Genomic DNA, 26,316 nt, shown 5'->3' on the forward strand with positions numbered 1-26,316 from the left:
CAAAAGTTGGAATGAATTTGAATTTAAAAATATGTTTTTAATTCTAAATAATTTTCTTGGATTCTTAAAATATAGGCCCTACTCCCACCTCTCTACATCATCTACATAATTATAGATATTATAAAATAACTCTTATTATACTGCGGTGTACAAAAATACCTTCAATCTCATAAACAAACTGTTTAATGGTAGGTGGAACTCACAGTGACCAGACAGAAAATAGTCCTTCATCCGCATCCTTCATGTTAATCTACCAGTCGATCTCCTGGATCTATGGTTGATCTAGAAAGCCGTGAGTTGCAAGAGTTTTAAAGCTCTGACGTTCGGACGAACTCGGGGTAGTGCAGTAATGGTCGGAGATGCTGGTGCAGAATACATTTTTATTGAGGTTTTGGCCAAAAAAACTGCGGTAAATCTGTGAAAACTAAATATATATATATATATATATATATATATATATATATATATTTTTTTTTTTTTTTTTTTTTTTAGAATCTCCGTTTTTGACGTCGGCGGGCTCGCGAAACAAATTATTAAAAAACTCTCGCCTAAGGAGAGTTGAAAATCCACTAGAAGTCCACAGAGAGAAGCTAATGTTCACATGATGAAGTCACATGTAAAGGTCCAATAGCAGGTCTATGTCTGAGGGGAATGTCAGTCAGACATTTCTCTATATACAGAGTATGTGTGCTGTGATGCCTGGGTGTGACACTTTGGGCCTAGAGGGGCCCTGTGTCACATTCATTTGGCTCCCACAATAGCACACTTTCTGACATCAGTTACAAGTGATGTGAGCTTTTCTGACTTTTACATGAGTCGATGTATAGTTTTTACATATTGATATGCTAGGGCATGATCACACAGATTTCACATATTACATAAGGCACTAAAGAAGCTGTAGAATATGTGACCCTCTACTGGCATTGGCACAACTGTGTAAGTTATCATATCAAATAAAAGATGTATTAATATATAATAATATAATTAACAGTGAATGTATCCATGTCTTCTTTCGAAAGAGACAGAGACAGGCACACTGACCTCTGACACTCGCTGGCATGCAACACCAGGTCCTGGTTGTTGTTGGCACTCACAGTCAGCTCGTGCTCTGTGGGGTTAAAGATGTCCAGCAGCAGGTGACACTGGCGGGTGCTGAGGAACACAGACACACACACAAAAGTTCATTATTTCCACTGATCATTGGTCATTGCCATATGTTTGCCTCCCCAAATTTAAATGGTGGACCAATAATAGACATAATAGTATGGTTAAGGCCACATTGCTTATGACAGAGCATCCTTTAAAAAAATTAAGAGTTGACTCAGTGAGTACATCAGTAGTTGGATAATTAGTATGAATATATTTCAAGTATGACTGACAATAGCTTTCTAAATATACCACCGAATAAAGAAGGGAGGATAGAAGGTGCAAGAAAGGACATGCGCGTGAGGGTGCTCATCTATCATTGTCTTGACATCAAAGATGGCCATGCTTTTATCCAGCACAGACTGGACTGGAGCAGACCATCACCACATCATCCAGACCTGCTTTTCTCATGCAGATCACAGGACAGACCACAATTTGTGATTTAGATCAAGGTCCAGGAGGGCGTGCAGAATTTTCAAAGACTTAATTTAAGTCCCCAATGGGCTGTTTAGCATCTTGCTGATGAATGACAAAAGCGCTGTACACTGACGTATGCATCAACAACATGACTAGAGTTTCTTTGTGTACAATGAGACATAAAACAACAATCCTGAAAAGATTCACACATGTTTTACAAGCCAATTCTACTCAGAGTATTTACTGACATTTAAAACATAAACCTATTCAATTTAAAACATTAAAAATAACAAGCCCACTGATTCAATTGTCCAAAATTGCTCACGTGATAAATGTAACGTCAATCATTTTAAGACCTGTGGACTGCTGATTTCGAGCATAATGCAACACAATATGCTGTTTTAAAGTGGTTTGTATATACTCCATTTTAGAATTCCGAAATGACTACTTTCAGACTTGTAGGTCAGTGAGCAGTTATTTAATGGAGGCAAAAGTTGCGTTTGACTTCTCCAATAAACTGCTTTGACAATTAAAGGAGCCAATTTTGAAAGGCCATGTTTTGTTAATTGTCTGCTTGTCTCGGTTAGCGGAGGTGATAAATGGACTGAGTGGGTCGTGCAGGTGATTTATAGGCTAGTGGAGGTGATCAATCAGCCCACCGAGTTAGGAAGCACAGGCTCATAGCTCATACTCTAAGTACTGCTGATATTAAGGGACCTGGAACAGGCTTCAGATATGAAACCAGCTACTATACAACAGGCATCCCAATTGTTTTGGAATGGATGGGACAGTAAACATTTATTTTATACAAAGCAATGCAGCGCTAAGCTCAGTGGTGTGCAGTCAGGGCAAGACAATCATAAAATGTGAAATTACTGTGTTACAACTATATCTAAACTGTTCAGAAATCAAAATAAACCCGATTTCCCCACTTCTGCTGCTGAAGCTTGGCTGAACTGAGAAGCATGATTCCTCTTTTTCCACAGCGGCGCAGTCTATGACCTTATTCAGAGGCCGGTTCATGTTCAGAGCAGACAGCAGCTTCTTTTAGAGGTCTGCACATGCGCTCTGAGGACAACACAGGCTTAAACCACGCTGAATAAACCTGTATGAAAACCAGATCAACAGTTTTTGATTCATGGCAACTCAAAAAACTTTCAATAGGTAGTTCACAAAGAAATAGCTTTTAATGACTTTTTGTCTTCGTTTGTAGCTAAGGCTATGTTTGGGTTTCTACTGATTTACAAGTTAATTAGAAATACAGGCAGTCATTTAATGAATCAGTGGCTGTTTTGGACCAACTTCACTTCAGGGAAATACAGGACGTTTCTTCAGTGGTTTGATTTGCATCTGGGAGTGACAGGTGAGTTTTATCATGGCTGTTGACATTTTAAAAAATAAATTCTCTCTAATAGGTTTTATATTAGTGAAAAATCAGGTAACTGTATTTTAGTGACAAGAGAAAACTGTACAACATCAATCACTTATTTGGATGCTTGGCCCAAACTGGAATGGGCTTGGAAAGGATTATGCTGTTAGGAGTTGAGCAGTAAAATAGCACACGTCAATGAAGGAGTGGGCAAAAATACAGTAATCAATGGTATAAAAACACTGTGTTGTCTATTGAGCAAATCTCCAATCAATAGGTGCTGATTTAACATCCAGACATTGATATACCGTGACATATCCTATGCACAGCTAATGTAATGGCTTTAATTAGCAAGCCTGGATTTACAGATCTGTCAATGGAGAGCTATTTTTAGCCGCACAGAGCTGACTCCTCATGTATCATTCTAGCTCTTGGCCCAATGCCGTCGTTCACAAGGACTTATTTAGTTCTTTGTGGTCATGTTACTTACGGCTCTGCTTGAACGTTTTCAAGGAAGTAATTTAGGAAGAGGACATTAAGGAATGTTTGACCTCTTGAGAATAACAATAATATTTTACATTAGCCTTTAATTAAAATAAATGAATGAATGGAAAAATTGAATGAATGAACATTTGATGGTGCTCAATTTTTTAATAATTTTGACTTTTTTTTACAGGTGCAGTGTTTGTTTTGGCTTTTCTTCCAGATAATGAAATGCATAGGTACTTCACTTGAGTGTAATCTCTGATAGGTTGCCGTGCCTTTGGACGCTTTGGACACGTGTCCAGAGCATCCAGGGTGTCCAACACTTAAACACACAAAACGTGGCACGTTGAACACACAAACTGCATGATTCACGCAGCCTCGGACACTCTGGACGTGCCGTAAAAGGCTTGACGCCGTGGACGCACATCCACATAGACTTTGAATATAAACTCAACGCCTTGACACGGCAGTGTGAACTCGCCTTAACGGGGTCTTACACCGGCTTTGGTACTGGTAACACAAACTGATTCATTGGTTGTTAGCGAATATGAATCTGAATATGAAAACTTTAGTTGTCCACAGATGTGGAAATTTGCCTTTTTACTCATACTAATGTTATCTGGAGTAGACATTTCTAAACTGAAAAAAACATTGCGTTTATCGTGGGTTTGCGAGTGAATTTGTCGCGCTTATATTTAATGATAATCTCCGTCTAAAGCTTTTAAAAGTCTGTAACTTTAACTGGAGCTGTTGTTTGTTTTCTACCTCGTTTTCTTCCTGTTTCTGAAGGGATGGCAGAGATAACGCTGTCCTTACCAAGACGTAACACTGACTGATATCTGTGGTTTTGACAGAAACCGATATTACTCAATGACATAAATATCCGCCGCTATGGATACTGGGGCGATATATTGGTGCAAACTCTAATCAGAATCAGTAGTTACTTTTTGGGGTTGATTGAACATAAAGTCTCTATTTGACAATGCCCCCATTAGCACCAAGATCCATAAGCCTATTCAGTAAAATATGTAGACGCACAGAATTGAAAACGAAAGAGGATTCTAGCAATGGTCAATACAAAGTGACTTCTGATGTGGTGTATCTACTCAGTTCCCTCTACAGGTTTCCATAAATTGGACATAAGTGCAAACATCAATTAGTTTAGATGCTCCAGGTTTTTTAAGTACAGGCACAATATTTAAGAGCATTGTGCAGACCCCTTTTAATTGATGCACACAATTTTTCAATAGCCTTCCAGAGAGTCTATCAAGGCCTGGGGCTTTTTGAGACTCCATATAATTGTTGACATTCTGGTGTAGGGCAAAGAGACAACAAATAGAGGGAAAAGACAGCAGAGCAAAATACGAAATATGTTCTATATAGGATCATAAAATAGGTATGATTTTACGATATGAAGTAAGAAATCTTATGCACTGTGTTGACTTTGTACAAAATCATGTTTCATTGGTGTTGTGCATTAACTTTTGCATATGGTGTTATAGTGACAACTGTGTCCTTTTAAAAACCCAGCTTGTTGCAATATGGTTTCTGTTAGTTTTGGCGTGGTGGCTCAATAAAGATGGATGGCTAATTGTGGCTACATCTGTCGCCCGTGGCAGCTGGCACGAGTCATACATGGGATGATTAACTCCCCCAAAACGTAGGTATGCTTTCCATCCCAGTCTTCATTTGGACTCTAGTACAATGCCAAAGTATTATGCAGTTGCTCGCTGGTACACAAATGCACAGTTGTGTAATGCTACGCTCTTGTGTTAGGACAGTGCTAAAGTGTAAGGAGAAACCAGAACATTGGCCCTTTTTATCCAGCATATGGCCTAAGTCAGTGGTTCTCAAACTTTTCAGCACTGGGGCAAGGCTACACAGTATGTACTTTTCATAAGCCGAGGCACCGCTGTGTTTATCATTGAATTTTACTCAAAATACCCCCCTTAGAGGTCAATGTGTGGCATGTGGTTTTAAGGGATCAAATACAAACTTTCATGTTTCAATGCAGTGCTTTTCAAACTTTTTTCTGCTTGAGAAATTATAAAATATGATAAAATAAAACAAAATTAAAACTATATAGTTGCATATTAGCCTGAAATAATAGGAATAATTAGAGTTTTAAATAGGCTTAAAAAAATCTAAATGCATGTGTCATTCACAGAATGACTTTTTTCTTTGAGCATGAAGCTACTTTATAAAGAAATGGCACAACACAGACTCAGTGCTCTACAAATGTATGAGCCTCTCTGACTGCTCTCCTCTCCCTCTGTCTCTTCTTGCCAGCTGAGCAGACAGGGCAGGTCAGTCAACTGTCTGCAGTGGGACAACGCAGACTGACTCGCGTTAGTTCTTGGTTACTGTGGATCACTTTTACCACTGCGGGGTCCATGACATGACACACAGACTGCTTTCTGCGCGGTGCTGACTCGTGGTGCTGACTTGTACTGTTGCACTTATGTTTCACAGTTAACATGAAATCGCAGGAGAGCAAAGTGGAAAGGAAGTGAATGTATACACATTCACTTGGCATATTCTTCAGATACGTTTATATGACTCGTTCTAAACCTGCGGCACAAACTGCGTTCTAAAACTGCTCTCGTATTTAGGGATTAACCCTGTGTTGCTACTGGGCGTTTTTCTGTTGCTCAAAACAAGTCTGTCACGAGTAATATGCCCCCTGCGGCATGATTATTAAACTAGCTCTGTTAATTTTAAAATAATACAAATCCTGTGTAAGTTGTAAATAATTTAATGGGCAGACTTTCATTGAGGTAATAGCTGTTGGTCTCATGATTTTGAATCTATCAGTCAGGTTAAATTTTGTCGAACGAGCAATTGCAATTTGGCTATGAAGCTTTAATAGCCTAACAACATTAGGCCTATCTATAAAGCTAAAAAAGGCTCCTAAACTGCATAGTTGTTGAAAGACTGATCTAATAGGCTTCTGCGTCCTGCTGCGATCCTGTCTGCTCCTGTTTGCTCTGGTCTCCCCTGGTCCCCTTCTCTGCTCCTGTCTCCTCTCAACTCAATCCACTTTGAAAGCAGAACTAAGTAACATTTTCCCCTTATTAAACATATTTGTAAGTCCCTATGATGGTATGTATTTCCGGGGAGTTTGAAGTATCCGTCGTCGCCCCCTGCTGTCTCTGGGCGGAAAACCAGCCTCGCAACATTTGCCGACATCCACCCGAAGACAACTCGGCTCAGAAACCCTGACTCTTTTTTTAGGTTTGGCAATGTGACATGTTTTTGAATGTGATGCTACTGTCTTATTATGATGATAAAGAAAGAAAGTGAATAGATAGAAAAAAAAATATAATATATTTTCACAAGGGAGCTGCAGGGGGAGCACTAGCGCCAGAGTGGCTTAGTTCTGCTTTTTCAGTTGTGTACCTGCTTTTGCTCTTATTTAAGGCAAATATTTACGCATCTTTAAAGCCATGTGCATTGCTGCTTATCGATCACGATTATCTGCACAGCACCACCACCTCAATTTTAAACCTTCAACAAGTACAATCTGAGCTGAAATGAAATGAAATTTGAGCCCAGGGTTATCCTCTGTATTCAACACCTTCAATATCATTAGACGCAGCCTGTTAAGACAATAGTTTGACATAGTAATAGAAAAAAATACACTTATAAATCCAACTTTATGAGATGGAGATGGGCAGTGGAAGAAAGAACTGAGATAAAAGTGCTGAACTTTTTAGGTATATTTAGTACATTTTACAGTGGATAATTATTATGTTTACTTCACTACATTCGAGACCAGGTATCTGTACTTTCTACTTCACTACATTGTTGAAAAGGACCTAAAATTAAAAAAGTACTTAACGTATAGTTTGAGGGGTTCTTTTTTTAGCACATTCATGGTGACATCCATTCCTACCTAACAGTTCAGGTCTTGGCATTGAGCAAACAGAAATATTGCATATATATATATAAAATCTAGAAACATTGCAAAATTCATTTACCAAAAATAAGGAAAATTCTTCTTTAAACATGTGCTTTTTTTCCTGAAGTTGATGTTTAAGGTAACACTCACACATACATCTATACTTTTTGTAACAATATTGAGTACGGTACTTTTTCCACCAGCGGAAATGGGAAAGTGCTTTATAATTGTAACCATTTACCATTTTGAACATAAAAAACAACCCTTAACCCATAGTTTTCTGTCCCCATTACACAGTCATTAGTGTAATAAAATAAAAAGGCTCATTAGGCATGAGAAGAATGTAGAGGTGATAACTGCCTCCTACACAGTGTACTACAGCACTTGTGTCTTGGTGCAAAGGAATATAAGTTGCCCCTGTGGAGAAGCTTCACTCCATTAACACAGTGGCAGCGTGTCACGGCCGGGCGAGCAGTGCTTTTAAAGGCTATGCGAGGAGCTAAAGTGATAGGCGATGAGTACCCCTGCCAAATGCTGTCCGAGGATGCCTTCCTAAACACCATTTTAATTTATTTGAAATAGAAACGCATTGGTATTGTGGACGGAGGTGAAGAAGGTGGCTTCCAAATGGAAATATGAGCCGGAGCTGAAATGAAATGCAGCATTGCTTTTGTTAGTTTTGAAAAGGCATCTTGGCATATTTGTATTCCTAATTCAATTGTAAGTATGACTTGAATACATTTGTAGAAGACAGAGCTATTTTGGGAAAACACAATGAGATACCTGAAAAAGTAATAAGGGAAATTTGATAACCAATGCAGATAAAAGTGAATTGGGGGAGAAATGTTACCGATAAAAACATGCATGAACTAGGGATAAATAACAAATATATAAATATTAAAGGTTTTTACTGGTGCTACTGCTATATTTTACCTTTGGGTATAATTGTAAATATTAGATGTAGTAACAGAGAAGGTCGTTCCAAAACAAGAAAAGGCAAAAAGCGCCGGAAAAGGTCATTAAACACAGTCATTCGCACACTTAGAAATGTCCTTTTAACCGACAGTCATAAAGAAATTCAATAAGACTTATCTCAACAAGTGCAGTGTGTTTTATCTGCCTCTCCAGTGACTATGTTAAAGACAGATCCAACAAACGGTGTTTTCTTACAAAGCCATGTGAACATCTGATGAGAGGATAATAAAGTAGTATCGCTGGCAGCTCGAGTGTCAGGGTTATCTTCCATCTGATGCGCGTTCAAATCAAACACGCTCCACATTAACTACAGTTTGTTTTTTCATCCTCATACATTAAAGCTTAGTGCTGTGGATTTGTATTTCAATGGTCCTCAAAAGAAGGTGGTACAAGTCATTCTATTCCTACAATTCCTGTAATCAGACCACAAAAGGCAAAAGTAGACTAGCATTCAGAGGATCAGCAAGTTATTCTTAATCAACATAATGGCCAGATCTTTACACCGAGAATAAAATACTATACTACTAAATATACACATAGATATTATTGCTGGACCTTAAATGTGCCACAATATGACACAAAAGCTTTATCGAGTTTCAGGTGTAATTGCTAAAAAATATCTTGAAAAACATGCATTTTTACTCTGAGAAAGGTCGCCTCGCCACACGTTACCTGCTGGTCCCCATGGAGATGGATACATTTAGTGAAATACTATGGAACATTCCAGGCAAAGCACTAAAAGCGATCAGGTGGCAGACCCCTCAAAAAAAGTGGTGTTTGTTTATTTGTTTTACGGCATGATTATATTTTCTTACTAGCAGATTCTTTACATGCACATGTTGACCAATAGATAATGTAATTCCATTTAATTTGTTTGTTTTTGTACAAAGGAAAAGATTACGCTTGTGCTCTTATGATGTTGGATGTTATAGCTGTGAATATATTAAACCATTTTAAAGACTGTAACCTTTGACAGGATCCTTAAAGGGCATCTTCTTAGCTTGTACAAACATATTTGATTTAACCGCCGTTTCAGCAGGAAGCAATGGCAAGGCTTTCATGTCACAGCTGATGTGTTTGGAGATTTGGTAAGAGCCGGTAGGTGCTGTATGTCAATGTGACGAGGCCCAAATGGCTAAGAAGGTAAAGCACAGGGGACTCTAAGTGACAGGCTGATGGTACAGCAGACAGAACAGCATCTATCAGCACTCCGTCCTGATGGATGGCCTAAACTGCAGATATTATTGCAGCTAATGATTCACCTCAAGTGGCCATTACTGAGACACAATTTGTCTCCCCACTGTTTTTTTCCCCTGAGAGTTGACTGTGGCCATGCAAAGATTCTATGACTTTCTGACAAGGAGTGGGGGAAAAAATACAAAACATAACATAAATCTAATGTTTAATGTTTAATAGAAACGCAAAAAGGGGGTAACTTCAAAATGAATTAAATTAAAATAATATTTTTAGTCAAGCAAGTCAGTGGAGTTTGAACAGGGCAGTACCATTAGCATGATTGATGCAACTGTGAAAGCCGAGGACATTTATTGAATGGATGGATTTTAAAGGACAAATATTATGCATCATGTGTGTTGTTTTTGGCTCTTGAATACCTTTACCTTTAGGTATTTCATGTTTAAATATTTATTTTTCATTTCATGTTTAAAATATTTTTTTTTACAAAAAACAATAACATTGCCACAGCCTTGCCACAGAGTAACAGAGCTCCATCTACTGGCTGCAGAGGGACTTGCACACATTTTAAATCAACACTGTTTGCAACTGCATGTTTAAACCAGGAAGTGGGCACCAGCTTCATTAGCAATGTTTGTGATTTGACGGCAGAAATGCACAGATGATCAGAGAAGATTCTTGGAGCCACATCTCAGATCAGGATATCAAGTTATCAAGGTGATTCAGAATGGAGTATTTTTTGTGAGGGGAGAGGGCTTTCTAAGTAGGATTCGTCAAACTAGCGAGAATGAAACTAAATGCAATTCTAGATATGTTTTTGATGAGGGAACAATTAGTTAGTTATGGTTTAGCAAGGTTAAATGCTCAGAAAACTCCATTTAAGTTTCAATATTTGAAGTATTTAATGTGAAGGAAACCAGAAGTAGATGTATACAGTGTAATATTTTAAATAATATATATATATATATATATATATATATATATATATATATATATATATATATATATATATATATATATATATATATATATATATATATTATTTAAAATATTACACTGTATACATCTACTTCTGGTTTCCTTCACATTATTATATATATATATATATATATATATATATATATATATATATATATATATATATATATATATATATATATATATATATATATATATATATATATATATATATATATATATATATATATATATATATAAATATTTTCACAGTCTTTGACACTCCAACCAGATTACAAAATATGAAATTCACACCTAGTAACTTTAGTTACTTTGAAGATGTAAACTTGAGGTGGGAACGTTTCATTACTGTCAGAAGAGTAATACTTAATTGTGTTTTATCATCATTACTTTACTCAAAGTAGTATTCTCTTTGATTGAACAAAATGTAAAATGATAGTTATAGTTCAAAAATTAAGTCCCTGAAAAAAGCATCGTGGGTTCGATTCCCGGACCAGACCAACATCACATGACATCACATCACATTCACTAGGGCCACTAAATTGGCCCTAGTGAATGAAGGTGAGAGTGAAGTGAGAGTGACTGGTTATCTGTGTGTCTATGTCTATGTCTCTATGTTGTCCCTGCGACAAGTTGACCACTGTCCAGGGTGTACCCCACCTAAGATAAGATAAGATATTCCTTTATTGTCCCACATGGGGAAATTTCATTGGTGCAACGCAGCACCAATTTCGGCCTAAGGCCCAAAGTCACTGGGATAGGCTCCAGTCACCCGTGACCCCGAAAAGGGAATAAGTGGTAGAAAATGAATGAATGAATGAATGGACTTTAAATAAAGGATTGATTTGCTTTTTCTGTGGATTACAGCAAATTGTTTGGTTTGACTTCTAATGACAAAATATTTGTAAAAAATATTTAAGTGTTAGAAATTCAAATATCATTTATATTAAAGCATATGCTTTTAGCTAGAGGCCCGTCTTCCCGTATTTTGGACGGGGTATTTTGACATAGACGGGCATTTTCGAGTGCAAGGACGGGGTAATTTTTATTAATATTTTTTAGAAAAGGGAATATTATCATTAAATCGGGCCGGGAAGCGTTTGGCGATAGTCCGCCACGGTCCACGCTGGATTTGCACAACGTTGACGACTTTCATTCTGGTCCCAAATGTTTATTTGGCACCTGTTCACCAGATCACCGTCCGTGCGAGCGCCGTAGTGTAACTTTTCTGCTCGCGCCGCCCACGGCGACAATATGATCACACTCCGCCACAGTAGGAGCGGCGTATGGCGTAAATTAAGAGAACGCAGAGTGCCGTCTGGCATAGATTACGGCGCTTGTAAACGGCGCACGTTAAAACTTTTAAAAATGTTAAAAAAGTTCTTTTTGGGACAAAATTATTTGGACGGGGTGTTTTTAAATCCTATCTAAAAGCCTGTTAAAGCACCAATGCCTTTGTGCTAACCTGCATGGATTTACAACAGTGCGATGTTTGATGAAGCGTTACCTGGTTGCCGGGAGAGTACTGACTCGCGTGAAGAACACAGAAGGCTCCACGTCGACATGGACTCCCAAGGACAGTTCACGGTAGTAGCCCTCCACTTTGCCTGCTCCTCCAGAGTACTTGAAGGTCAACACAGCTTCCAAAGTCTGCAAAGGAACACACAAATGACAAAGTTTAGGTGAATACTATACCGGTCATCCAAGCAGAGAGAATATGAGGACTAGCCTAAGTGTGATTGGGATCAGAGGGCTCTGTCGAAATGGCTTTGAACCATTACTGCATCAGCAAAAAAAACACACACACACACACACTTGAGATCAATGTCAGAAGTCAGCATAAATACACTGAGGTTCTATTGTGTTGCTTAATGTAATGGAAGAGGGATTCTGTCAAAGATGACTGGTGGTTACAAGAAATGCAATTCGGAATCTACTTCTTTGCAATCAGGTTTGAAGTGGGCGGGGTGAGTGGGCCCGAGTCCAGAAGTGAATGGCCAGACAGAATTAATGGGAGATTTTCTGGTGAAAGAGGGCTAGCGCAGGACCGGCGGCCAAGTGGGAGAGGATGTGGAAATGAAAAGTGGCAGTTTATGGCGAGGAGCGCACAAGCTGACTCAGGCGACGCGCCGAGGCGAGGTAAAAGGAGCATCCAAGGTCCGACGTTTTTTTCTGTATGCAGCATAATTCATCAGAAATAGCTGATAGAAGCAAACCTGAAGTCTTTGTAGAAGAAATTTGGCTTAATGCGTCGATTATGCTCACCATTTATCTCACGGGTGAAGTGGTTTTATATGTTGCAGGCTAAATGTTGAGCCTTTTACAAAAACAAATAATGGAAGAAAGGGGAAGGAGATTAAAAGGATGCAACAATTTCTTTTAAATAAATAATCCACTTCTGGTGCATCTAGTCTTGTTAAATTTAAAAAACCCAGAATTAATTCATTTTAAAATGTCTTGAAACATGTGAACTAAATAGACAAAATAATAAATACATCTAAATCAACTACGGTACAATGATAAAACATTATAAAAAGCAATCGGATTTCAAGTAGCATGACGATTGTCCAGTGTCTACAAGTGACATCATCACCTGTTTTGTTCCATATCAATTTGACATAACAATTGTCCTGATTGCTTCTTGACTGTCCATCTCTGAAGTAAAGCTCCAAAAGTGCTCCAAAAGTGCCCCAAAACAAACAAAAATAGATCCGTGCTGTCAGTTAGTTTTATGCTTGTCACAGAAGATGACAAGCTTGGTGTTCAGAAGATAACCCTGCCCTGGAATCAAAAAGTTTGGCAAATTATGTTTACATTGAAATGCTGTGAATGTGAAAACACAAAGAATTAGAAAAAAAAAACTCACACAAAAAAAACGATTAGATATAACTGACGGAGACATCTAAGTTTAAACTTTATTAAACTACCCTCAATTAAACAGCAACTCTTCATTTGAGTTCTACACATAAATAGCGATCCTATTTGTGAATGATTTTGCCCTTGCGGAGAAGGTGGCAGCTTTGCCTGGAAAGAGGAGTTTACGCCGGGCTATATCGGCTTTGAGCCTTTCTCAAACACCTGATGCCGCGAGAGTGGGCTGTGTGCTTGTTGGTCGTGTTTTCCGTGTACCAAACTTTTGAAACGCAGTTATTGCATATTGCATAGCCCTTTTCGAGCTTTGTCCCATCTGTGCTGAAATAGAAGCCAAAGTGAGTCCATAATTTGGACTTAAATGTTGTTGGTGCGTCTCGCGTATTATTTTTCCCCTCCATCCCTTGTTGGGTAATGGGAGGTTTTGTCTGTGGGAGTTTTTGTTTATAGGAGATCTTCTACTGAGAGTGTTTTTCAAACTTCCTATAAGTGATCTGTTCTTTTCCTCTGTATCTACCTCTGTATCTACCTCTGTATCTACCTGCGTTGCATCAATGAAATTTCCCCATGTGGGACAATAAAGGAATATCTTATCTTAGCTAACTCCAAAGAAGTGTCTCAACAAAGGAACGGTGAAAAGAGCCATTTATAGCGGCTTTTTACAACGTTAAAAGATCGATTCTTGATGAGAATGCATCGAGAATCGATCGCCGGAATAAATATTGCGATTATATATATATATATTAATATATATATTAATATATATATATATATATATATATTAATATATATATATATATATATATATATATATTAATGTATATATTCATATTCATGTGCAATTCACGTGCAATTGCTGTTGGAATTCATGTGCAATTCACGTGCAATTACTGTGAAATTCATGTGCAATCTATGTGCTGTCGTGACACATATTCATGTGCAATTACTGTCGTGATCACATGCAATGGTATTTATTTATTTATTTATTTATTTGTCTATGGGAGTTTTTATTTATTTATAGGAGATCTTCTACTGAAAGTGTTTTTCAGACTTCCTATAAGTGATCTGTTCTTCTGTATCTACCTCTGTATCTACCTGCGTTGCACCAATGAAATTTTCCCATGTGGGACAATAAAGGAATATCTTATCTTATATATATATATTTTAATATATATATATATATATATATATATATATATATATATATATTAATATGTATATATATATATATATATATATTAATATATATATATATATATATATATATAAATATATTAATATATATATATATATATATATATATATATTAATATATATATATATATATATATATATATATTAATATATATATATATATATATATTAATATATTAATATATATATATATATTAATATATATATATATTAATATATATATATATTAATATATATATTAATATATATATTAATATATATATATATATATATATATATATATATATATATATATATATATATATATATATATATATATATATATATATATATATATATATATATATATATATATATACACACACACACACATACCATATTTTGGCGCACCCCTAGTTGTGTTTGGACCATGGACTACATACAAAGACGGACAATGAGTATGATACAATACTGTACATTTTCTTTGCTGTGTATACTTCTTTTTGTGCAGATACAAATTGAAGTAAATTGCAGTACAGTACAGGAATTGTTTCAAGTTACAGCAATATCTGTCTCAATCAAGTGGAGCCAATCTGCCTTGGACCCAAATGAACTAGAGCCTCACACAGCACTGGCAACAAAACAAAGACAACTGTAAGCTGATATCATCAATCTCATTTAAATGACTGCCGCAAGTTCTTGATTGAGGGTTTTTGTTTTTACATAGCCTTGTTTGAAAAGGAAGAAGGTGATAACTCAGCCAAACACAGATATTTAAGATAATATCTTCACTCCAATGTAGAATCTTAGTACACTCTGTGACTTGTATCTAATATTGAATCCAAGTTTAAAGCCACTTTTTCACTGTAGTAAGAGACAAAATGCAATGTGTACATTCACAGTCTGCACAATCAACTAAGCTGTTATTTGAAGCACTCCACTCTCCTTAGGGCGCACTGCTGTGGTCAAGCGCCTATCTGTCCTCCACTTCAACATGATGCTCCGGAGACATGGCCATTGTCTTGGCGACAAACTGTGTACCTGATTCCAGCCCTCCTCCCTTGCCTGCTTTCCGCTCAGAGCACCCTTAGCACCCTGTTTCAATCACGATGGGCTAAAAATAGACTGGGCTGAATTGAGCCGAGTGTGAGCAGTAGCTCACCGCAGCTACAGTACAACAGTGCCACATGCATACAGAATACGCACAAGTACTTCTTATGTATACATACTTCACTTAGGTAATATTTGTTCTTTTTTTTTTTCTTTTTTTTTTTTATAATTTGACCCAAAAAAAATAGCTCTTCATAACAGAAATACACTTTAATAAAAATTAAACATAAACTATGAAATGTCCTGAAGAGGGCCTTGCCGGACGAAAGGGCCCATAATGTCGATCTATGAGGCAGTGGGGGTCGATCCCAAAGCCCTGTCTGCTTTTATGAACTTTATTGTCTGGCGTTACAAGTGACTTTCACTAAACGTGTTGAACGTTAAACACAAAAGTCTACATCAGTGCGAATGAACCACAAGCTACAGTCATTTTTGGCTGCTTATCTTTGAGCCGGAGCGCACAGCGTGAGCCAAAAGCAGAGCCGTGGAACGCACAAGCTAAAAAAAAGGAGGAGAGGAAAGAGAGGGAGGGAGTCAGGGTAAGGAGCAGAAGGAGGAGACAGGTAATGCCATAGCGTAATCCTACGTGTCCACGCTCATTTAGTCCCTCACAAAGCAGATTGTTGATGACACGAAGGAAGGAAAGTGGACTTTGCTTTTGGTCTTTTTTTGTTTGTTTTTTGGTCCGTAGGCTTTATTAGAGAATGAGAGAGAAAGGAGGACATACAATAAATTGTCAGAGTTGGGATTCAAACCCTCAACACTGTGGCAGGCTGCCGCCACAAAATAATCATGGTCTCTCTTGTTTTATATTGCATATTTATACTGTATATATTTCAATTATTAGGCCTATATGGTGTTTTTTTGTTTGCCTGTTTCTATGAGTTATCAATAATAATAAAACCTTGGTAAACACTGACAATAAAAACATTACTAAATTATAATATAGTAATATTAGGTATACCATAGGTATATCTTCGGGCTTTGCTGAATCTAAGAAATAGCTTGCAAGCCAAAAAGTGTGGGTACCTCAGACTCTTTACCCGAAGGTACTCTTTTGCTATTTTATTAAATTAAATCATGTCAGACTGTCATTATACTGCTATTCTCTTGTAAATCATGAACTTTGACCGATTAGTTTTGTTAAAACTGCTAAAGCCGTATTAAGCGCAACAATCCGGGGCCTCATTTATAAAGCCTGTTACGCATAAGATGACGCCAAAAATGTGCGTATGCATTTGTTCACACGTGAACCCCACCTAAGGCCCAAAGTCACTGGTATAGGCTCCAGTCACCCGCGACCCCTAACGGGTACAAGTGGTAGAAAATGAATTAATTAATGTTAATTCTGTGAATTGCACAGCCATTATGGAATATTCCGCTCAGGGTGGAAACTTATGAGGAATTGGCTCAGCACAGAAGTAAGGTGGATTGGGATTTATGAAGAGAGAAGCGCGTACAGGTGTGCTGCGCAAGTTTTTATATCACGTCTTTTCTTTTTGAGGTTGTGAAATTTTTTGACGCACTCCGGGCTTTAAAATGAGGTATGGCATATTGACGGAGCTGAAGTTGGTAAAAAGTGTTTGTGGCTGAATGGGGGCACTTAAGCCCACTATTCCAAAACATAGCACAAATCGGCAACATTAACGCCGATGAGGGTTGCAACGATTACTCGAGTGAATCGAGTAATTCGATTACAAAAAAGCTTCTATTATTATTTATTGCCTCAATGATCGCAAGGAACTTTTGTTTCACACCAAGCTTGTCCTGCTCAGACCTGCAGCAACTACAGCACAACAGAGAGAGCGGCGTGTTTTAAACTCACGAGTACGACAGGGAAAGAGTTTGATTGTGTGAAAGAGCAGGGTGTCCCGAGCTGCCACTCTAACCACTGCAACTAGCTCCGCGCGCCGCCCTCCCCAGCCACCGCGACCACGCCCTGCCACCACGGACACCTCGTCCCACACTTGTGGTCCTCCACGCTCCCCCACACAACAATTCTGCTTCCCAGTCACATTTGTACGTTTAAAACACGCTGCTCACTTCTCTGTTGCACCTTGAAACGGCCAATTCATCATGGAAACAGCACTGAGGACCGCGGCCATGTGAAAGGCAAATGGAGCCAATGCCGCCAAATGGAAATGCGAGACTCCAAAATCGTCAAAACAGTCATCTGTCAGGCCCTACTTCCAATTCAGATAATCATTGTGATAATACAGTACTGCTGATATGCCTCCTTGTAGAATGTGCGTGTGAAACAGTGAGTCCTTCATACAGAAGTCTTATTATTGACAGAGACATGAAGTATGATGCGGCAAAGGGCTGTCATGTTCAGGGTTCATAAAACTTTTGTCTGACCTTGCTTACTAGTGTCTCTATCTCATATTGGACCCATTTTTCTGTTTTTGCACTGAAAATCTAAAGATCTCTTTTCAAGGACACTATTTTCAAACACACATTACCTGAGTCTGACAGCCTGAAGAAAAGAAGGATTTGGGTAAGCGACCAGAGTTAGAATACTAATAACAGCAATGAGAAAAAAACATTTGAACTCCACTTGTGGTTTAAAATATGAATATCATAGCATCAAAGAACACAGGGGCTGAGGGCCATAATAAAGGAAGGATGAGAATCGTCCTAACATGAGCCTTATTAAAATTGCATCCGAAAAAAATCAAGTAGTAAATAAGAACAAATATGCCTGTGATTGATATTGAAAATTAGAACTCAGTGAGATCTAATTTTGAGTGAAAACCTTGATTATTGAACATTTTAAAGACGGCTCAGTAGCACCACCTAATTCACATGGGAGCCTGACGCCAAAAAAGTCATAGTAAAAATATGACGCTCAATCCAAAAAATAGTTCATGTGAAAATATTATGAGGGTGAGAATCATACGGGAACTCGGCCATATTGGATCAGGGCGCTGACAAACGTGCACCTCCTACGTTCTAGTTTTCATTGAAAATACTTAAATTTGACCACAAGACTCAAAACCCATGAGCAATGAAATGTTATCCATTTCAATCCGATACACCTTCAGGTGTGGTCATGGTGAATATTTAACAACATTTCTTAAATATGTTTTAATTGGAAAATCTTAATGCATTTGTGAAGATTACCAAGCTGAATGCAATTATGCAAATGATGTGGCTATCTAATAAATTTGCTCTCTAGCGCCCTCCTAAAATGTTATTTTAAAAAAATCATGAGACAATATATTTGTTGCAGACAACTGAACTAAAAATACAAATTACAAATTAATTTGTAACAAAGTCACGTGACTCTAGCTCCAGTCCTTATAGGAGAGTCTTAAAAAGGGTTCAGTTATTCATATTATTTTATTCTCCTACAAACCACCCGAATTTTGACCCCCTGAACTTTAAAGACTTGTATGTATCTATTTATTTTGACCCAAAATTCAAGATCGGAGAAATTTTAGTTTATGTCGCAAAATGACTCGCTAGCGCCACCTCAAAATTCAAAATACTTTACGGCAATGACAGGCCGTTTTCATCATAGACAAAGGAAACTTGGTAAAAATATACCTCAGGACAAGTAAAAAATATATATTATGACCCGCCCTAAACTGTGACAACCTGACAAATATGACCATAGAATTAAATGTTTTTTTGTTTAATAAACTTGTTTTAGTGGGATGAAAACATTTATTTATTAAAACAATTATTATTTAGGGTGCATGGTGGCAAAGGTGGTTAGCGCTCTTGCCTCCTCATGGGTTCGATTCCCGGACCAGACCAACATCACATGATCTCTCTGAGTGGAGTCTGCATGTTCTCCCCGTGTTACCGTGGGTTCTCTCCGGGTTCTCCAGCTCCTCCCACCGTCCAAAGACATGCATGTGTTAAAGGTTAAATTGGTGACTCTAAATTGGCCCTAGTGAATGAATGTGAGAGTGAATGTTTGTCTGTAATGTCTATGTCTCTGTGTGTCCCTGCGACGAGTTGGCCACTGTCCAGGATGTACCCCGCCTAAGGCCCAAAGTCACTGGGATAGGCTCCAGTCACCCGCGACCCCGAAAGGGAACAAGCAGTAGAAAATGGATGGATGGATGGATGGAAAACATTATTTTGTCATAGTTATTTGGCACACTTATTCACCACACCTGAACTTAAAAACCAATGGGGACATAACTCTATCTACAATGTGAAAATGTTATCTCTCATTGCCATGAATGAAGTAGAATAAAGTTGGTGCAGTCTTTGAGGAAAGGGTTGCTGTAGGCGAGAAAGACAGCAGGATGAGAGGTGTGCCCTTTGTAGTGGCTTGTAGCCCGCGGTCACAAGGGGGGCGAGGGCCTTTAACTCTGCGCGCAGATTAATTGTTTTTATAATCCTTATATAAAGCAACATACCTGCTTTATTCCATGCTTCTTTGTAATTTATCAAAATAAAATGAGTTACCAGTTCAAGTCACTCGTATGAGGAGTGGGGATGTCAAGATAGTTTAGTAAATCGACGTTGTGAATCATGAAAACAAAAGAATATTTCTGACAATATTAGATGCAAAATTTCCTTCAATTCAACATATAATGCAAAAAAGTAAAGTTGTTTTCTTATATGGCTGTTTACTTTTGATCAATCATTCATATTGATTTCATAATCCAATTGAAGTATTAAAAAAAAAATGTGATTACACTGAAACTCGTTTCTGATCAAATAAAGTTCACACTAAATTTCATTAATCCATACCGTTTCCCAGGTTTGTATTATCTGAGAATAAGAATATGAGAATAAGTCAAAAATATGTGTGATTAGCTGTGTCAAGCAATGAAGCTACATATTATTTTTCTGATTTTGGCTTAGCATTTTTCAAAATGTGTCAAAGCAACATCCACCACAGTCCATATCTGTGGCTCAACAAGGAATAAGAAATCACTCCATTGTAGATATTGTTGTGAGTTCACAAACTCTTGAGTATCTATCTTGTTAGATGGATGAAAAAGAGGACTGTGCTTTTCCGAACACTGGATTTAACAGCTTCTTCCGCTGTTGAGAAGCTTTGACCAATCAGAGTGAAGTATTTTTTTACATCCTGATGGCTTTTGGCGAGAGCCTTCCCAGATTGATTCATGTGAAGAACTCAGTTCAGAGTGAGACACAGATCAATCTGGCGTGAGACAGGTTACAGATTGCATTGTATTGGCCTTTGCTTTTGCCATGCTTTTGAGTAACTGCTTCGGCATCTCTTAAAATAACTTAAAATAATGTATCTACTGAAAGCCTGCATGAATCTCTGTGAGGAGATCCCTTATCAGGAATTGTGTGAGCACTCCATCTACTGGTACATAAACAAAAACTATCTTGCCCCCAACATTTTAATGTAAACAAGCTGTCTGGTAATGATTTACGGCCTCAAAACCAAGACATTTGGAACCAAGTGTTTTCTAAGGCTCAAAGGAGGGAGGTCATACTAAACAGGATTCATCAAACAAGCGTGAATGAAGATAAATACAACTCCAGTTTGATGAGGGAAGAATGTTATAATAGGAATATAATTATTTTGCAAAGGACCCCACCAAACTAGAAACAGCCCTGCTTACCAAGCCTTTAAGCAACCACCTGAAAGACAGTAAATATGAACATACAATTTCCATCTTCTTGATTGTTCCAAAAGGAATATGTCCGTTTGGTTTCAGATAACAAAAAGCTATTTTCGTTTTTTGGTTACTGCTTATGTAAAGGGCTGAGAAAAAAACAATTATGTTACGTGGAATAGAAGTACAGATTCTGAGTCGTTACAGAAACTATTCTATCAAACCAATATATAATACGACAAATTTTCTTCCCTCTTCAGTAGAGCGCTTCGTGCCAAATAACATTCCAGTCGTAAGAGGTGAGCAAAGCAATAGATAATTTCAGATTTTCTGGCCCGCTCTCCTAAAATGTTTCTGTTAAACACTCACAGGTGATGATAGGATGGACCACACAAAGGACTCCAATCTTAGCCATTGTTAACGGCACCGGTGTGAAGCATCATTACATTCTGGCCAAATTGGAAAAGGTGTAATGCGCGCTATTACAGTACAGACACTTGCAGTCTTCATTTCTGTGTCAGTTACAGACAGTTTTCCTTGACCTCGCCTCACAAAGAATAAGATGATTAGTTCGCTTCTCTTGCTGACCACATCTTCCAGTTTGAGTTTGAGAGACTAACGCTGTAAGGATGTGATGAAATGGTGTGATGAAATGGCAGTCTGTCCGTCTAATTGTCCCCAAAATGAGAGCCGACCAGTGCTTAGTCTGCAGATGCCAGGGGCTGGGGAAGCGAGCGCTGATCTACGGGAGGCGTTTAGTCACCTGTGGCCCTGGCTGCCCCGCTGAAACCCACAAACCACTCCGGGACATTGGCTCTGTTCGTTTGTGATGCGCCGACACCCCTCACATGTATTGTATGTGGCTGTCAATCACCCGGCCAATCAGTGAAGCACCTGAGGGCTCCTGGCTCACCTCCACCGCACACTATGAGGCCTAATAGGGGAAGTCAAGCTGTAACCTTCAGTTTGCTTGCTGTTGGAAAATCTTAAATGTGTAACAATATGATATATATAATAGAGCAACAATATGAACAATGCATTATTTTGACAATTCAAAGTTGGACCAAATTGGTGTGTGTGTGCGGGTGTGTGTGCGTAGATAATATAAAGATATAGCGATGTAGGGATATAGATGTTATATTCTATTATATATATTGTATTTGCGTTGATCTTTAAAATACATTTGGATTGAAACAAAACTTAAATCAACTACACGAATACTACTAGAGGGAAAGCTTGTTTCTTGTACAAGAAACAAGTGATGCTGGAGAGGATCTGATCAAGTTTGCTTTACTGGTCGTTGGAATATTTTTTATTTCAGATGATGGCTATTCAATAATCTCAAATTGACGAGGCATACGTGAATCGGGTTGAGTTGCTATGACAGTTGGGGAGAGTTTGTGCATCTAAAACTTGGCTGGACCAAAAAATAATGCTGCATGGATGAAAATAGCTGAAAACAGACAGGGAAAAGCGGATGGCGAGTCAGCAGGGTCCCAAATTCCAAACAAAAATCCTATGTGGTGGAGCGTCGAGCCAGCCCTTTAATGATGCTCCTGACATTTCTGCCCACACACGATTTGAATGTCATGCTCTGCACCTCCTTGCTGCTCGACTTTGCCTCTGATGTAGCAATTAGAAAGGGAGACTTTTTAAACAGTACCTCAACAACATGGCTGTATCTGCTAGTTTAGAGTGGTCAGAGTGAAAAGGTTTAGGGAAAAAAGGAAGAAGTTCAGACACAAAATAAATGTACTGGACATGGATTACAATTTATCTTTTAATTTTAGGCTTACAAATAGTTATAATGGTATTGGTGTCACAGAGATATTTGGCTCGTCTTTATTTAACAAGAGATATGGGTGAATGGATTGTCCACACAAGCCAGTTAACTGTATCATTAGTGAAATACTTAAACGTGTACGAAAACATTTAAATAAATCACAACCACCTCATCTTGAAGCTTTAAAAATAAAAATAAAAATAATCAATGTGCAAAAGGGGCGGGAACACAAAAACTCTCAGTGACAGGTTCATTCCAGCTCTGGCACAGCAGTGCAGAGGTAGAACCAGAAAGAGCCTCGGTTTTGCGCGCGCACACGCACACGCACACGCACACGCACACGCACACGCACACGCACACGCACACATAATGTACTCTGGCTGTCAGTCAATCTCCTGGGCTACACTTCAGCACCACAGACAGCGTTGCACACAGCCCAAGACACAGACAGATCTTAAGAGGGTTTTATTTGCTGTGGCAGATCAACCAACCCCCTCCTGCTGGAACAGATTTCCTCCCAGCCGCGCCTGTGATGGCCCAATCACAACACTTTATCAGATAGCTTTCATACACTGACTGACAGAGAGGGGTGGCTCAGGCACTTTTGTAAGCAACAAAAGGAGCATGCAGCTTATGTGAGCAGAATTTAGAATGGAGCTCACGGGTTGTTGAATCAGCAAATTCAAAAAAATGTCAAATGTATAGTCCAAATTCAGAATTGAGAGATGGTATCAAGGGTAGTTTAGTAGTTTGTTCACAATCACACTTTGTAGTCAAAAGCAGTAACTGGGAAAGCCAATAAGTTGCACTGAACAGTCTGAAGTGGCTGTATAATACTTGTTCTGCTTTTGTTAAAGGCGTAATGGACAATTTTTTGCCGATTTGAGAACTCAAGTGGAAGTGGATTTCCGTCTCTTCTGAGTCAGCTCGAACTGTCTTTCTCGGTCTTAATTTTGTCCTGTACACTAAGGAAACTATATTATGATAGCTCCATGCGCTTGGACACAGGGAAACATGCTGCTCTCGTGGGGACGAGCCAGAACGAGGCTGCAGGTGAGCGTTCTATGATTGATACGTGGCAGGACTACTCGGCAGTCCACGCCACGAGGAAATGTGACACAGATTTGGGCCAAAAAATCGTCCATTCCACCTTTAATATTTATGCACATGAAAACGTGATAACACCGGCAGTTTTAGCTGTTGGAGACAACATCTCTCAAGCTTAAGATGATGCGAACTACAATGTAACATGGTAAGAGATACAGTACTAGTAAAATAGTGCATACTAAAAAGTTCTTGATGTGGATGAACAAAGAGTTGTTTACAGTGACAGTAGCTAAACTCGACTAAAAATTATGATCCAATTAAAGCTCAGTGTCTATAAATCCTCAGGCACGTCACTGGGTTACCAGGGAAACCGCTGCATGAGACTACAACATATTTTTAATTTCAGCTGCTCGTTGGTCAAAATAAGGTTAGCCAACCCTTGGATGAATTCTGCCCCTGCATTTTTTCCCTTTAAACCAATTAATGAAAACTAACATAGACTCGTAGACATTAATAAACAGTTCAGGTGGTAAATACTTTTGAACTTTTCACTTTACTCAAGTGGCAGTCTGTTAAAAATGGCAGAGTTAAGTAGAGTTTTTTAAAAAAAGGAAGGCATTTATCAATGTCATAACATTTCATCCAAAATGCAGCAACAATTTATGCAAAATAAACTAATTTCTCTGACAGTTCCGACATTCATTTAACAGAATAAAGGTCTTCAAATAATTCCTTCCAGGACTGACATGTGCAACACACATGTGCAACACAACATAAGGTAGCAAAATAAAAACATTTAGGTGTTTGCACATAGCAGACCTATGACTGATGTGTATAACATTTGGCAATGACGAGTACAGTCAAAATCTAATTTCCATCTCCAGTTTCTAAAGTTGACTCATTAAAGTAGGATGCGTGTTTTTTGATGAAATAAAGCAAACATTTAATTGTCAAACTGTTGTGGTCCAACTAGTCTCCACTACTCATTGATTTTTAGGTGGGGTGGACCATCCAAGCGCAACCAATCAGAGCGCAGCTTTCAGCTCTTACTTCCCGTTTGACGAGACATAAAAGTTTGATTATTACACATTACCCCAAAATCTTGCATTTACAAAATACTTTTTGGAGGAAACCACAACATCTACTAATTTACAAAAAAAAGTCAGGTACCCCAGCTTTACGCTTTCTTGTTTTAGAAATGACTTTCATGTGGGCAGCTGGCATCATGCAAAAGGATAGCAGGTGCGCCTTTCCTATAGATTTAAATAAATGCTGTGAATTCTCTCAATAAAAAAGGCATTTCATCGTGTATAATCAGATTGGGACGAGTGCTGACTAATTCACTTACATTATGCTTCTGAATCTGATTATAGGCTGTGAGTCATGATGGAGAGGATCAAGAGGCGCAGGAGGACTGGCATCTGTCAAAAGGTACAGCACAGGACCCATGGGTGAAGAGAACATGAAACGCCTGTCCTTTTATGTAACCCTGTTGTCCTATGCAGGTGTCACGCCCCTATCACTCGCCTATTAGCACAGTCAAGCGCGGACATGTTGGGTTGGCTTCAAAGACGAGAGTTGAAAGCTGGTTGCTCGGCAGTAGAAAAAAGTAAAAATAGCATGCGGGTGGTTACAGGCTGGAATGGTGCTGTGGCTGGACGCAGAATGTGGTGGCATATGGATGTTTGGCGCGGCTCACTGGATTTTACACATGGATTGGAGTCTAGAAACCATGATGAAATGCTTGATTCTCTGCTAATTTCACCCACCAGGCACCGCATGCGACAGCAATTTAAAACGCACCAACACAAGCCAGGGCAGGGCTCTCATCCATGCTAATGCTCTCTCACCAGACTGCATTTAGTTTGGAAGTGATACAACAAATGCTTTATACATTTAATAGGATCTGTACCATACCACGACAAACTATAAGAAACTATAAGAAATTAGTTACTGATTCTGTATTTATGAATGACATCCATACCAAGAAAATGTCACTGGCTGAAACCCATGAATTCCCAAGCACAGATATTCCAAATAGTAATAACCACAATCCAAACATATTACAAACGTCACAACATGGAATATTGAAGGTCTTGTCACTCTAATTTACATTTACTTAGAGAGGTATTTTTGAAAGACTATAGCACAATGCACAAACAAATTGTTACAATGAGGCTGGATCCAGATCCCCACAGTTTAAAAGATGTAGATTGGCCAGAAACACATTTATTCTTAGGTCAGTTTTGTTATCTGACATTGACAGATATTTTCTGTGAATAGTGACAGAAGAAATTAGGACATTTTG

The 26,316-nt window shown here is 38.3% G+C and overlaps 1 protein-coding gene across 1 annotated transcript in view; it reads right to left on the bottom strand.

Annotated features, from left to right (window-relative positions):
• Window positions 1–26,316, bottom strand: part of trappc9 (trafficking protein particle complex subunit 9) — a 156,591-nt gene that overhangs the window by 85,476 nt on the left and 44,799 nt on the right. Inside the window, exons 18-19 of the mRNA XM_072447757.1 lie at window positions 11,974–12,116; window positions 1,042–1,152 (exon numbers count right to left, since the gene is read on the bottom strand). Of these exons, the coding sequence (XP_072303858.1) occupies window positions 1,042–1,152; window positions 11,974–12,116 (254 nt within the window). The remainder of the gene's footprint in view (window positions 1–1,041; window positions 1,153–11,973; window positions 12,117–26,316) is intronic.

This window comes from Eucyclogobius newberryi, unplaced genomic scaffold (assembly GCF_026437365.1).
Source record: "Eucyclogobius newberryi isolate DKJ021-1_F unplaced genomic scaffold, fEucNew1.0.hap1 SCAF_16, whole genome shotgun sequence".
Taxonomy (NCBI): Eukaryota; Metazoa; Chordata; class Actinopteri; order Gobiiformes; family Gobiidae; genus Eucyclogobius; species Eucyclogobius newberryi.